The 16,117-nt window shown below is 33.6% G+C and overlaps 1 protein-coding gene across 1 annotated transcript in view; it reads left to right on the forward strand.

Moving 5' to 3' along the window:
- Positions 1-16,117, forward strand: part of LOC140061181 (otoferlin-like) — a 32,405-nt gene extending 16,288 nt beyond the window's left edge. Inside the window, exons 18-40 of the mRNA XM_072107671.1 lie at positions 66-218; positions 560-752; positions 1,180-1,439; positions 1,748-1,897; positions 2,202-2,336; positions 2,885-3,046; positions 3,507-3,639; positions 4,047-4,690; positions 5,272-5,397; positions 6,326-6,380; positions 6,550-6,677; positions 6,786-6,815; positions 8,095-8,229; positions 8,779-8,958; positions 9,494-9,585; positions 9,862-10,032; positions 10,273-10,433; positions 11,214-11,350; positions 11,660-11,847; positions 12,186-12,427; positions 12,887-13,065; positions 13,498-13,598; positions 14,103-16,117. Coding sequence (XP_071963772.1) covers positions 66-218; positions 560-752; positions 1,180-1,439; positions 1,748-1,897; positions 2,202-2,336; positions 2,885-3,046; positions 3,507-3,639; positions 4,047-4,690; positions 5,272-5,397; positions 6,326-6,380; positions 6,550-6,677; positions 6,786-6,815; positions 8,095-8,229; positions 8,779-8,958; positions 9,494-9,585; positions 9,862-10,032; positions 10,273-10,433; positions 11,214-11,350; positions 11,660-11,847; positions 12,186-12,427; positions 12,887-13,065; positions 13,498-13,598; positions 14,103-14,283 — 3,936 coding nt within the window. The 3' untranslated portion in view covers positions 14,284-16,117. The remainder of the gene's footprint in view (positions 1-65; positions 219-559; positions 753-1,179; positions 1,440-1,747; positions 1,898-2,201; positions 2,337-2,884; positions 3,047-3,506; positions 3,640-4,046; positions 4,691-5,271; positions 5,398-6,325; positions 6,381-6,549; positions 6,678-6,785; positions 6,816-8,094; positions 8,230-8,778; positions 8,959-9,493; positions 9,586-9,861; positions 10,033-10,272; positions 10,434-11,213; positions 11,351-11,659; positions 11,848-12,185; positions 12,428-12,886; positions 13,066-13,497; positions 13,599-14,102) is intronic.

Consider the following 16,117-nt stretch of genomic DNA (forward strand, 5'->3'; position numbering starts at 1 on the left):
CAAAACTACTGCCTTTCACAATCAAACTATTATATTTTCCTTCATTAAATCATTTTTTTCTGCAGCCGCAACAATGTATACCTGATCTTTTCATCTGGATGATATGCGATGAGCGACGTGTTGCTTACACACGCATACCTACACGCAAACTCATATTTTCCAAAAAACAGGAAGAAATTGGAGAACTTTGTGGTAAAATGCAGACAATCTTTCTAAAGGTTTGTAGGATTCTCTTAAAATATCTTTTGCAGTATGAATTGTGAAATAGAATTATTTGACTCAATTCCACAGTATAATAGTGCAGACTCCATTTCACATGGCACTGTAGCATTGCAGTGAGAAAGTATATAAAGCCTTGTTCACACTGACTTATTTTGGTTGCTGGCTTAAAATGCTGTCTAACATTCCCTCAGGGTTATATTAACCAGGGTTAATTTTGATAAGAGTAATCGTATTTCCATTTTATACAGTAAGTTGTATCTATGTGTTTTACCCAAAGAAATAAATATTCCATCCACTCTAAAAATGAATAATTTTAATGTTCTTATTTTATTGGCAGCTTCCTGGTAAATGGGCCGCGGGCATGAGTGGTTGGAAGGTACAAGCCAAGCTGGAAGTGTTCCTGTGGCTTGGCCTAAACAAGGAGCGCAAGCACATTCTACCAGGTTTGCCAACTGGCTACGATCCACGCTATGGAATTGGTCGAATACCAGCGCCGAAGAAATCCCTTCCTTCTGTGATTAAATATACAGGTACTTCTTACAAAGCCAGTATTCACCGTCCTCATCCTACCACTTCTAACGATAACGGAGCCGATAATGTCGTTATGAAGAGGAGGATTGGTGTCTTCCAATATAAGCATGGAGCACATCGGCAAGATGTTTGCTGTGGAAAGAGTCAAGCATTTGCACAGACAAACCAATTACTTTCCCCGCTTTACCCAGCACCTTTTCAATTCGATCTTTATCCCCTTTACTGATATTCCCTTCCCAGCCCAACATACAATAACCCTAAATAGATAACATCACTTATGAGTATAACACTCTACAAATATCCTGCTTTACCCCAAACAAATAATACATATATATATATAAAATGTGTGCATGAGCACATATGTACCACCACAAACCATGTGAACATTAACGCTGCTTTAAGTTAATTTAATTTTTTTTTTCGCAGATAAATATCATTTCCAAGTACGTTGTCACCTGTACCAGGCACGTAGTTTGATACCTTCTGACGATTCCGGCTTGTCCGATCCATTTGTGCGTTTCTTCATCTCTGGGCAATCCCAGGATAGCAAGATCATTTTTGAAACATTGAATCCGTCTTGGGGTGAAGTGCTTCTCTATGACAAAGTCACTATTTGGGGCACCAAGAAGAATCTGAATGATGAACCCCCAATCTGTGTTGCAGAGGTCTATGACTTTGACCTTGGGGTATGTTTCACCTTGTGTATTAGAACAATTTTCTTCATCCAACTTGGACAACTTTAGAGATGTAACATATTTTTTTACAACAATTGCAAGGTTTACCATTTTGCAGCGTGTGCTCGCCGTACGGCAGTCGTTGTAAATGGCTGTGACGTCAAGTGTGTTTAGCAAAATCTACCTCATGAGTTTTAACTGTTATTAACATACAAGAGATAGGTACCCCGTCATATCAATTGTTAATTTGACCTAGGCATTTGCCAATTTACCAGAATTAATAAATTAGCCTTAATGTGCCCTTGAAAATCTTCTTGCAGGGTGAGGAAGAGTTTATGGGCCGAGCATTGATCAAACCAATTGTAAACTTTACAAGCAAAGCCTATACGTGGCCTGAACTGTCATGGTGGAAGATCCATAGAGGATCAATGGTTGCCGGTGAACTGCTCATGATTGTTGAATTAATTGAGGTAAGTTTTTAATCCGGTTGTTTAAAATGTAGTTTATATTGAATGGTGCTTTGAAATGTTACTTGTATGCGTTTCACAAATGTTCACATAAGAGGGAAATATGTATAAAAACAGAAATATTTACGAAAATACTTTAAAACAATTATATATTAACATTCAGAATTAAATAAATTGTGTGTAAAGTTGATTGAAACCAAAAGGATGTTCTCTTCTGGTTATTTCTATTTTTTTGGACAAAATATTTACTAAAAAAATATTATTTAATTTACTTCTATTTATTTGATTTTTTCCTGTCTGTTTTCAGTTAACGTCTACTGGTAAAACGCCAAACGGTGTACCACAGATAACCCGCCTGGAACCCGAGAAACCAGAGGAACCTCCACCACCAATACCAATGCCGATTGAAATTAGACCAATCTTGATCAACTACAGAATTGAGGTAAATTAATTAATTGCAGTGATTTGTTCATAAAAATTAAAATATCTTTAAATGTTGTGGTTGTTTTATTTCATTCATTGTTATTATACTAAAGCTCTCCTACACTATCAAACTTTATGTGACAACAAATGTGATGTGTCCATATATGGATATGATGATCATATCACTACCATATTAGGGCACTTCACACCTTTTTTTTTCAAACTAGTTTGACAGTGTGGACAGAGCTTTAATCAATTTGTAACAGAGATATGATTGAGTCACAAACTCGATAGTATAACTTTATTACTATCTCTGTAGAAAATAAATGTTTACTCCACATTTTCTCATTTTTGACATAAAAACATACTATTGTCAAACAAACATGGAAGATCTTTTGGCACCCTTAACCATAAATGGAATAGTCTGTTAACCCCACCTTGAAATGGAGCATGCCAATATACCTTGTAGATCACTAACAACCAATTTTTTGTACTAATCAATCAGTATTATATATTCAATATCAGTATTATATATTGTTGTTTTACGTTTATGAATTTTCTTTACAGGTTTTGTTTTGGGGTGTTCGTGATCTGAAACGTGTAATGTTACTTTCTGTTGATCGCCCTCGTGTGGAAATTGAATGTGGTGGACATGTCCTACACTCAGCTACAGTTGCTAATGCTAAAAAGAATCCAAACTTTGAAGACAACGTTAGATATTTTGATGTTGTGAGTATTTTAAAAATGTTTCCGGTAGAGCCTCTGATCCTGCAGAGATTGTTAAGCCAGCATTTGAAACAGAGGCCAGATAGCCACATAGTTGTTAAGGCTAAATGATCTTAAAGATGTATTGTCCTCCAAAAACATGAACAATGACAATTAATAAAACCAGACTTTGAATAGGCGGTTTTGCAAAATCAGCAACACAAATAATGATTTTACTCATAAAAAGACAAAAGAATTTTTGGGAATAACTATTATTTGAAATTAAAATGGCATATTCAACAAACAATTATTTTTTTAGGGAGACAATATATCAAGTTAATTCACTATTTAAATGTTGGATTCAATATAATTTTTTGCAAAATTGCAAATATTTGTTTAATTAAATTTTTGTTGAAAAGCTTTCAATATTTAGTGAAGGAACCAAGGTTGATGATATTTTGTTTTTTTTGTTTGCACTAACCAGGAGTTGCCAGAGAATGAGGTATTTTGTCCTCCGTTGAATATCAGAGTTGTTGACTGCCGAAACTTTGGTCGGTTTGCTTTGGTTGGAAGTCACGTCATCCACTCCATTAATCAATACAAGATAGATTATGAAGGTGTGTTCAAGAATCATTTCAGAAATATTTTACTGCAGTAATTGCATTTTTTACTGTATGATTTTTTAGTTTTTAATGAGGTAAAAAGACATTATAAAGTAATTGAATAAAAAGGTAAAGAGTAAACAAAGTATATGCTGTAGAATCATTTGTTTATTAAACTAAAGCTAAAAACTTGCTAAAATAGAGAAATAACCAAACCTGCATACACCCAAATCTTGATGATTTAACTGCACATGATTAGACTAGACATCCAATTTACTTAATAGAAAAGATAATCAAATGTAAGGATAGATGATTTGTTCAAAATTCAAAACCATTTTACTTGATAAAAAAAGCAATAAAGCATTATCATAATTTACAATTGAATGTGAAATGGATTAATGATGCATGATTTTATTTTTTAGACATGCCACCATTGGAGTTGGAAAAAAATCCCGCAATCACAGAAAATGGAAATTCAGAGTCTAAGGGTATATTGAAATCAACCAGTACAGGCGGCCTCACCAACGAAGGTTACACTACAGATGGCTCCTTATACGGTGAGTCTGTGCGCAACGGTGGTATAAAGACATCAACAGTAGATGAGAGGTCAATTATCGATGGCATTTCAGAGAAAGACAACGGATCAGCCATCATTATGAAGAATCTTTCAACGGTATCCTTCGGACCAACCGGAATTGTAAATGAGGCTTACGAAGATACGGTATCTATTCAGATTGAGGATGATACAGAGTCAAAAAGGAAAGGCCCACCTTCTGAATCAGGGTCTATTCACTCTCAAAGATCAAACGGCAGTGTGCCAAAAGATGTCACATCATCACGTAGGGGCAGTGTTACTTTCTCAATGTTTGACGAAGTTATGACGCAAAGTAAAGTTGACCTGAAAACCGTGCAAGGACTCACACTTTTTGGGCAAACCGTAGGAGAGGATGTCGGAGAAGAGACGGAAGATGATGGTGAAAATAAAGAAGATGAAGAACAAGTGGATGGAGAAAAGGTTGATGGAGAAAAAGTGGATGGAAAAGAAAAACCACCAGATGGACAACCGGTAAGTATCTATTTTTAGTCTTTTCATTTTGTTTAAAGATTTTTTTTAAAAATAATTAAAATGCTATTTTCCTTGGTTTTCTATTTAAAACATGCAATTCTTGAATCTGTAGAGTGAGTCTTTTCATATTTATTTATGAAACAAGAAAGTGAAACATTTATACATACTATATGTATGGTAGATAGTTGCCTTTTTGTAAATGTGTGTTTACTAACTAATGTAAATTACTGTTTTAGTTTTCTTTGAATTATTATTTTTATATATATATTCTTGATGTTCTCTACTGAACCACATTAGAAATTTCAGTGCTTTAGCACTGAAAGTGTCATTCAGTATAAAGACAGAATAAATAAATAAATAAAATAAATAAATAAATAAATATGGTGGTTGGTTGGTAAAGGCAGGGTGAGGGCAAGGCTAGTTATTACATTTTCATAATAGAATTAGCAGATTTATCATGAACCCTTTGTCCTTTCCCATTTTCTAAATTCTGTATGCTTTATCTCCTCATTGTTGTGGGGGGGGGGGGGGGGAACCCACTTCCCACAACAGTCTCCCTAATATATTTATTTTCTTTGCAGGGTGCAATTGATGAAGCCCCTGTACCTCAAGCAACAACTACTGTTGCTGATGATGGTAATAATGATGACCCCGTTGCAATGGACTGGTGGACAAAATACTATGTATCTAAATATAGAAATGAAAAGGTAAATATATACAGTATGTGTATTTATTCACCTGAGATATACAACAACAACAATTACAATTCAAAGTGTCACATCACTCTCGTACGGTATAGGCCTACTGACACGCATTCAGTGCCTGAATCTGACATTGAATACAAACACCAGAAACCAGTATAATTTAAAGATATATTGTCCCCCTAAAAAAATATTTTTTTAAATTTTTTTGTTGAATATGTTATTTTAATGTCACATAATAGTTATTCACTCTCACAAAAAATTGGGTTTGAAAAAAATTTATTTACCTGAGAAAAATGTAATTTAAAGCAAAAAATGGTCAAATTGTCTGGAAGACAATGAGTTTTTGGGTAATTTAACTGTTTATTTTGTCTTTTTATAGGTGAAATCATTTTTTTCCCCGTTTTTTTTTCTTATGGAAGTGAACAACTTCATTAAAACTGAAAAATGGCCTATTCAAAGTCCGATTTTAAAAATCTTTATTTTTCATGATTTTGGGGGACAATACATCTTTAAGTTACATTACCTATATTAAGCCAACATTTTTTACCACACAGTTTATTTTTCATAGTATTTTAAAAATGGCTCTCTATTTACAACATTTATGTAAAAAAGAATAGAGATTTGTGTGTGATTTGAACTATCCCCCACTGATAAGAACGTGCTTATTTTCAACAAGATAATGTAGCACAAACTAAAATTCCCAAAATATGAAACATAGGGCAAACTATAGATTGATAATTATTGGAATGTATGATTAATATAAATTTTTTGCCAGCACCTGGCCTGTGATCCATCTGGATTTTGGCTTCTCCTTGGTATATTTGCTAGTTTGTGATAAATTCATAAATTTGATTTTTTTGTCATAGAGATTGAAACTTGTTCATCCAGTTTTTTGCAATTGACATTTTAAATTATTTATTTTTATTTATAGCAAGAAACTGAAGAAGTGATAGATGATGATGATGTTTCATCTATTTTTAATGATGGTAAGATTTTTTTAAATATCTTATTTTTTAGATGAATTGTTAAGTGAAATTTTGATTGACTTCACTAAATTTTTGGCAATTTAGCCTTTGGCTACCAATGTGTATTGCATTGTATAATCAAACTTATATATACGATATATATTTATGTTTTATATGCATATTATTTCAGCTCCTACGACAAAAACTAAAAGACGCAAAAAGAAAGGAAATGCCTTTAACAAGTTTAGAAAATCTTTAAAAGGCAAAGAAGAAATAGATGAAGAAGTGGTAGAAGCTATGCAGCCATCCCCCAGCGATGTAAGTTGTTACCACGTACCCCCCTCACACTTTGTAAAAGTCTACTTTTTAGTTAGACATCACCATTAAAAGCAATAAAAGTCACGCTAATTTGTATTTTTTTTATAGATTGAATGCATTGACTGTAACCTTATAAAGGTAGGTTGCTTTTTCTTTTCAATTATTATCATTTCAATTAAGTGAACATCATCTCAAATATACAACAAGCTGCTCCCCTACAGCGGGGTTCCCACTAGAACGCAACGCAGCGACGTCAGCTTCAGGGTTTACATGTCAGGTTTTATTGTACAGTCAATTCTTAGTTAAATGTGGAGAAATCTCTGGAGCTGACGAAATTCAGATTTTGCCTTTTACTAAACCCATGGCAGAGGTCACATGGCAGAGCCTACTTTGATCAGTACACTAGGAGATGATCCTTGGGACTAATGTCTTTACGTCCCATTCGAAGGACGAGGAAATGAGACTAAAATATTATTATGTTATACACGCATATATTACATTAGAACCTCTATTAAGGGGACACCTTTGGGACCAACAAATGTTGAGGTAGTTATTCGTAGTCTTAAAACATATTATTTTCCCTCATTTATTTCATGAGAAAATATCCTCTACATTTTGCAAATAGTTTCAGTTTTTTATCATGTACATTGTATGTACAATAGACAGGACCAATGTCTTTATGTCTCATTCGAAGGATGAGGAAATTTAATGTAATATTTGCACAAACAAGATCTCCTTACCATATTGCAAATGTCTGATTTTATAGAATTTTTTTGTTTTCTGGTATTCATTAAAGGCCAGGTGCGGGCAAAAAATTTCTATTGATCATACATTCCAATAATTATCGATCTATAATTTTCATAATTTTTGGGATTTTATTTGTGTTGCAGGAGCTTTTTGAAAATTAGCACTTTCATTTTATCAAATGATAGTTCAAATTACACAGTAAAATCTCTATTCTTTTGTACACAAATTTTGAAAATAGAGAGGCATTTTAAAAAGCTATGAAAAATAAACTGTGTGGTAAAAAATGTTATCAGATGACTAAATATAGGTAATATAACTTGAATTTTACATTTCTGTTATTTTTATTCAACTTCAAAATTTTATTTACATGCTATAGCAAAAATTATCCACCGTGTATCCACCATCTTTTTTCACCTTCTAGGGAGTCACCAGACATGTTATTACATTATGTTAACTACCTAACTACTGAAAAAAAGTCTTCATGGTTTTTCATCTTGATTTCTGTTACAAATATTTGATTTATGTACAATTAATCAGATATTATATTTAAAATTCATGCCTGTACCTGAGCTTTAAATGAGTTTTGGATCAGATTTTTACCATACTACTTTATTCTAAGTACATATGTAGAACAAACACAGCAAGTTATTCTCTTTGTCTTTATTTCAAGATCTACAAGACAGAACTAGAGTTTGTTCCAGAGTTTGGAGGTTTCACAGAATGGCTTCGAACATTTGACATTTATCGAGGCAAAAATGACGCTGACGAAGCTGATTCTAGTGATAGAATTGCAGGAGAATTTAAGGTATGTTATCCAAATGTTATTCATGCATTGTTTTACAGTAGAAGCTCTATTAAGGGGACACGTTTGTTAAAACCTTTTCTTCCCTCATTCATTTCTTGGGAAAGTGTCCCCCTAATAGAGGTGTCCCAAAGAAGTGTTCTACTGTATTAATAATAAAGTATAATAATGCTCAGAAATGATGTTTAATTTGGCTATTTTAAAGTCACATAATAGTTATTTACCTCGACCAAAAATTGGATTGGGGGAAAAGAAGATTTATCTAACAATTTAAAACCACAATATAAAGAAAAAAGATTCAACCGTAACCCCATTGTCTGGAAGTCAATGGATTTCTTGTTAAATATGATTTTTGTCTGTTTTTAAACCAAATTTATTTTTGTTCATTAATTCGGCGAAAGTTAACAACTTTATTAAAACCTACAAAATGGCCTATTTAAAGTTTGATTTTATTCATTATTTGTTTTGCGGACAATGCATCACATTTCAGAGATAAAATAATTATTTAAACTTTTGATCACAACACGTAAAGAATGTTATGTTTGCCCTTAGGGATGCTTCTGTCTTTATCGTCTCCCGATGCCAGACGACAAGATATTTAGGAATGTGTTTGGTTTTGAAGCGAATCACTTCTACTTTGAGGGCCTACCATCAAACAAGACCATGGTAATACTCGTCAGAGTCTATATCATACGTGCATTTGATCTTCATCCAGCAGACATCAATGGAAAGGTTAGTAATATTTTTAAAATGTTTACCATTTTCTTTATTGTTTCAAACAATTAATCAATACAAAAGGTAGCCAAGATATAGCCGGAGCTAATCAAGCTTGGTACCTTTTAAAACATCTTAACTAACTTAAGCTACGAAATTAACAAATAAATAACAGAACTTAAAGGAAAATAAAAATTTGATAACGTCAAAAACAAAACAAAAAATTTTAAATAATAAATAAATAACATAACATAACATTAATTCATATTTAATCTGAATAGTGAGTGAGTGGCCGAGCGGTTAAGACAGTGGAACTGTAATCCAGCCATAACATCGGCAAGGCTTTGAGGCTCACTCGCTCCATGGTTCTGGTGGTAGTTTCTCATATTGATGTTTGCAGAGCTGTTGCGACGTTTCCCACTTTTGATTACGTAATACATCACTTTACGTCAATACATCGCTGCATTGTGTTGTGTTCTAGTGGGAACCACGCTTAACAGCTCAGCCATTCAAAGTGCTCAATAATTTGATGTTAATTTCTCTGTTTTTAAAGGCTGATCCTTATTTGGAAGTAGACCTTGGGAATAAGACAGTTTGTCTTAAGGAAGAGTACCAGTCAAAACAACTGAATCCTATTTTTGGAAAGTAAGAACTTGTTTGATTTATTGATAAGAGTTCATTTCGCATAGTCTGAACATGTATAAAGCTCTGTCTACACTATTAAACTTTATGTGACAAAAAAATGTGATGTGCCCATATATGGACAGGATGATGTCATATCACTACCATATTTGGTGGACACATTACACTGGTTTGATAGTGTAGACAGAGCTTTAATACAATTATATGAGTCACTTTATCATATACATTTAGTATTTAGTATTTAGTATTTCTGTAAGAATAACTTTTTTTTTTATTCAGGTGTATTGAATTTGAAGCAACATTCCCAATGGAATCATTACTTCACATCAAAATCTATGACTGGGATTTAGTAGGACTTGATTCATTAATTGGAGAAACTGTGATTGATCTGGAAAATCGTCTTTTTAGTAAACATCGTCCAACCTGTGGACTACCCGAAGAATATGCCTTGTAAGTCTACTTCTTAAAATAGATATTTCATTTATTTTATAAAATGACATGAAGTACACTAAAATAATCAAAAAATGTCCTATAGGGTTTTTGTAAGCACCTTCTATTGGTTTAATGGTCATTAACAAAATATTTTGTTGCGTTTAGCAACATGTTTAGGTAAGGAAAGTTAGTTATCTTTAAACCAAAAAATCAAATTGTGCATACTGTTAATATATGTTTTCTTGTTATTATACACAGATATGGCTACAACAAATGGCGTGACCCCGAGAAACCTACTGAGATTCTACAAAAGATTTGCGAAGAGAACCGTTTTGAACCGCCTATCTACTCTGGAGGAGGACAAGTAACTGTCAACGGTTTAGATATTTATGGGGAGGCCAATTTGGTAGATGATACAGGTTAGATTTTCATACACTTTAATTTATTACTGATAGTTGAACTTAATCGTAGTTTATCATTTATCACATGTGCACGGTATAGAACTTGGTACACTATTCAAAAAGTGTAGGGGATCGTCTTCTGTTATGCTGACTGATATGCAAGAAGAAGCTCTTATACATTCTACCTGTTAAATCAGACACATATATCAAAGACACATTCTTCTACACAGCAGCACAACAATGGAACCTATTACCACACATTTTAAAAACCATTTTTAACAATACCAAGACAGATTTTAAATTTAAAGTAAAGGAATATTTAGCAACGTCTATGAATGAATAAATGACAGATGTATTTTAACTTACTGTAAGACTTTAAAGAATGACTTGAAATATTATTTAATAATCAATTTTATACAGTATGCTTTTATATGCTATGTTTTATTTTTTTACTGGTTTAATATTTTATTGTTTGTATGTATGTATTGTATATAATGGACCCCAATGGAAATAAGCTGGAAATGGTATTTACCGGCTTTTTGGGTTATCCATGGAAGACTACCGTACGTTTTAATTGTTCTTGTTTACCAATTGTAATGTATATTTGTGTACTTCCGAATAAATTCAAATCAAATCAAATCAAATCATGCGCTGCACTGTTGGCTGCTGTGGGTCCGTGGAGGGCTTAATCCAAATTTCCTCAGTTTCCAGTTAAAGCTTGAGGACCAGAATAAAACACCTTTACCTTTATAAGAGAGAGATTGATCGTTTACAGTTGACATTTGACATATTTTATAGGCTTTTCTGTACCAACGAATGAGCATGCAGCGTTAGAAGCATTGTTGAACTGGGAGGATATTGCAGAGTACAAAATTGCTGAGGAGCACATAGAGACACGAATGCTGTACACTCCAGAGAGACCTGGTGTAGAACAGGTAATCTACTATGTTCAAATAGACTTACTATTTTTCTACTTTTGGATACTAGAATCGGTTGCCTTTATTGTTTGTTATCACTCATCGTGTATCGGTGCTGTCTAGCGCCACTATATGTTCTTGTGTCAGCTTTTTACTGTTGTACCCCATTGGGTACAACGTTCTAGTTTTGTTTCGTTCCTTATGTGACTCTTTAGTAGTTAATATCTAAGGATCTTTATCTCTCTACCTAATTCATATGAGAGGCTGTAAAATGTTGTCTTCTTACCCCAAATGCTGTACCTAAAATATTTAGTTCATTTTTCACAGGGCAAAGTTGAAATGTGGGTAGATATGTTTCCGTTGAATGGACCCCAACCTGGACCTCAGACAGACATCTCGCTTCGAAAACCAAAGAAGTACGAACTGCGAGTGATCATTTGGAACACAGAGGACGTAATTCTGGTAGATGACTCCTTAGTCAGTGGAGATAAGATGACCGATATATTTGTAAGAGGGTGAGTGAATGAAAACGACTAAGTTTGATACATGTGGAGAAATAACTTGTATATTGCATGGCTGACTTGCGAATGTGTGGACAACACATACATTGAACATCCAAAAGTCCTAATTTGTCTCTCCATTACAGCAGGTGAAATGGACAGTAGATCCCATGTGGATAATTTCGCCAGTGTAGCATAGCAAAAAGCTATACAAAACAACCTATTTGCTACACATTTCTAAAGTTGTGTAGCAAAAAATACAATAAAAAACTATGTTTCTCGACTCAAAAATTAGTTTTAAATTTTAAAATGAAATTTTTCCCTTAGAGGTAATGTTTTTGTTTCTTATTTAGATGGTTAAATGGTGTTGATGACGATCTTCAGATTACAGATGTCCACTATCGGTCTCTTTCTGGTGAAGGAAATTTCAACTGGAGATATATATTCCCCTTTGACTATCTTGAAGCGGAACGCAAGATTGTGCTTAAAAAGAAGGAGTATAAATGGTCAATAGACGAATCAGAGTTCAAGATTCCACCAAAGCTGAATGTACAAGTGTGGGATGCCGATCTTGTCTTGTCTAATGATTTTCTAGGTTGGTATATCAACCCATATAAGGGCGTGTGGTTCAGTGTGTTAGACGTTCGACTACTGATTGTGCAATCGAGGTTCGAATCCAACTCTCGTCGCATAACTTGTATCCTTAGGCAAGATACTTACGTTTGCCTCTCTTTACCCAGGTGTATAAATGGGAACCCGGTTAGATCAGGAACCAAGCTGTATTATTACATCTGACAGTTGATAAAAGGCCTATATCATAATATGTTAGGGAGAAGTTAGAAAAAGTGTTAGGTTCATTAATAATAGTGATCATTTACAAAATGTTCCTCATCTAAAGCTCTGTCTACACTATCAAACTAGTTTGACAAAAAAATGTGTGATGTGCCCAAATATGGTAGTGGTATGACATAATGTCAATATTTTGGCACATCACATTTTTTTGATAGATAGTGTAGACAGAGCTTAAAGATAGACTTTTTTTTTAACACTATAGGTAGTTTTGAGCTTGATCTCACCAACTTTCCTCTCGGTACTAAGACTTCCAAAGCCTGCAAACCGAAGCGGTTGACAGATCCCGCTGTACCCCATGTTTCTCTGTTCAAGTTGAAGAGAACACGTGGCTGGTGGCCGTTTGTTGTCAAGAATGACGAGACGCAAAAATACGAACTAACGGTGAGTAGGTTTACTGCTATAGAACCTTCTGTGCGACTATCCTTCTACATTCAATATTACTGCCTCCAGTATTGAGGAGTCGACTGTTTTATTCAATAGTGTCTAAACTAAATTCCAACTACAACAGTTAACTCTTCCAATACAGGACACCTTTAGGCTGGTAGAATATGTCTGGTTTTCCAGGAAGTCTGGTATTCAGAATATTTTTTCAATGGTAAAAAGGAAATTGGGACCATTTTGAACTCATGAAAAGTCTGGTATTGGGAGAGTTTCCGGTGTTCAGAGAATTCGGTATTGGAAGAGTCGGCTGTAGAAGTATTTGACCTTTTCACTTTTTTGTTCTAAAATAAACTACATTACTAAATTTAATACCATTCAATTCAAACTAATTTAGTTTTTTCAAACATAATTATACTGTCTACTTTTAAACAGGGCAAAGTTGATATGGAAATGATTCTGATGACGGAAGATGAGGCACAAAGGTCACCAGCAGGTCTCGGACGAAAGGAACCTGATGCCATGGAAGCACCAAAGTATGTCGCCAACTTTTTTTAAAATTTTTGTTTTATTCATTTCTACAACAAATATTTTTCATTTTGTTTTCTGCTTGTTTTTGTTGTATTGACATTTATTGGCATATTTTGTTTTGTACCAAAAAGATCTGGTGACACCCATTACCTAATAGAACATAATATTGATCTACAATGTCACAATGCTTCCTTTAACCATAACCCAACATCATGAGGATAAATATTCGTAGAGAGGACCCCTCATGATGTAAATCCCATTTGAGGATTTATAGGGCTATCCCTGGTACCATACAAAATAATTGCTCTTTTTTGTTTTTTTTAATCTGTACTTGTATGATATCAAAATAAATCAAATAAAAAAAATTTATTTTTAGGGCAATGCTAAATTTTAAATTAAGCTTCGTAACACACAGTCTTTTACGCATGAACAGTTTTAGTTTATTCACAGTATTTTCTTTTGATGTTCGGAAACTAACATTGTTACTTTACTTTCTTTCTTTTTTTCAGTCGACCGGATACGTCTTTCCTATCGTTCATGAACCCTTTAAATGCGTTGAAGTACCTAATTTGCGTTCGTCTCAAAATAATCATGATCAAACTTACCATCATACTTCTTATTTTGGCGTTCATCGCGCTTTTCATTTATGCATCACCTGGCTATGTTGTCAAAAAAATACTTGGTGCTTAGTTTCGCGAATATTTTAGGATTTCTGAATATAGACAGAACCGTAATTTTAGGATTATATTGTTTAAACACTAACTCAACATTCTTCAAACTAAGAAATTGTACACACTCGACTCCGTGTTCTTCCAAGATTTACCGGAATTAACTTGCTCACAACTGGTAGTAAAAATATATTAAATTAATACTTGTCTAGTAGTGTTAGGCTAGGCATTTAAATACTTTAATTGTGTTTATCCTACAATAGATTAAACCTTGTTCGCACTGAACTTGAAAAATAGTAAATTTAACGGTAACATACCAAATGTCATCGGAATATTTGACCATCGTTTCCCCTTGATATTTTCACGCAGTTAGTTTTAAAATGGTCGGTAAACGTATATATTGTACCTGGTTAATTTAACCCTGTGGGAATTGTAGCCAGTGTTCAGATTTTGAACTTTTCTTGGTCACTTTAGCCGGCGACTTGGTTAATTTGAGTTCAGTTCAGTGCAATCAAGGCTTTAGATACATCTTATGATCAACTAGGAGTCACTTGATTGTCACCAGTGGCGTAACAGCTATGAGTGCTTACTGGCTAAACTCAGAGGCCCCAGGGCTTATGGAGCCTATGAGCAGTGTCCAAGGGAAAACAACAGGCATTATTAAAATATGCCGGGAAGGCTAAAACGCCCGCGGCCTCCAGCGTTAGAACTTGGAGGACCACTTAGGTTTCCTAAACCAGGAGCCTCAGGTCTCTGTGTTACGCCACTGATTGTCAGAAATTGATTTCTAAATGTGTACAACACCTGCACGCTACAATTACTAATCAATTCACAGTCATACTTGACATCTCATTGTTCACATTTGACCAAATTTGAAGCTGGCAACAGTCTACTTGTAAGGTAATAATTTAATGTTTTTATAGAAAATCAACTTAATATACGATGATAGAATATTATGTGCAATTTAGCTTTTTTAACTGTTTTTAGTAAATTTAGAAGTTAATAAAAAATCTTTATAGAGAAAATTACAACTACTGTAATTACAGTCACATTTAACATGTAATGGGTAGAAAATGCTAATCAAATATAAATATACAAGTTTAAACTTTATATGAAAATAAGAAATTCTCTGATATTTAAATTCAGACTTTGTTTACTATGCAGAGATACTAATTTTATATTTTAAAAATATTTTAATACTATTTATTTTATTATTGTCATGTTGATTTCACATGGAACGTAAATAATTCTAAAGGTTTAAACAGATGTAGTAAATATACAGAAGAGATTAGTATGAGTCTTGTGTTTCTACAGTACATCAAATGTTGCACCATTCTGCTATAATGTCTATCTAATTTAAAAGCATGCTTATTATAACAACCTCAGTCACAGAACAAATTCTAAACCGCCTGGTGATATATATTATAAACATAGTAATTAACGTCATATATTAATATATTTGTGTGGGAAATCATATTTTTTAATAATTATATTTTCTTTTTTTTTGATACAGCAAATAAAAAGTGCATTTCTCAAGTTTACATTTGGCCATTAATGAATACAGTCAACTCTCCAAATACCAGACTTTCTGGGCTAGCTAATATGTCTGTTTTCCGGAAAGTCTGGTATTCAGAATGTGTTTTTAATGGTAAAAATGAATCCTTTTGGACTTCAAGAAAAGTCAGGTTTTGGGAGAGAGTTTCCGGTTTTGAGAGAGTTGACTGTATACCATTATCTGGGTCAGGTGATCTGGGTAATTGCTTTAGCTGTGCTATTCGGCCTGATTGCACAATTTACAGTGACACTATCTTTCATTAGAATTAATATTTTAAAATGAAAACAAAAGTTAACAATTT

Source organism: Antedon mediterranea, chromosome 10 (genome assembly GCF_964355755.1).
Source record: "Antedon mediterranea chromosome 10, ecAntMedi1.1, whole genome shotgun sequence".
Lineage (NCBI taxonomy): Eukaryota > Metazoa > Echinodermata > Crinoidea > Comatulida > Antedonidae > Antedon > Antedon mediterranea.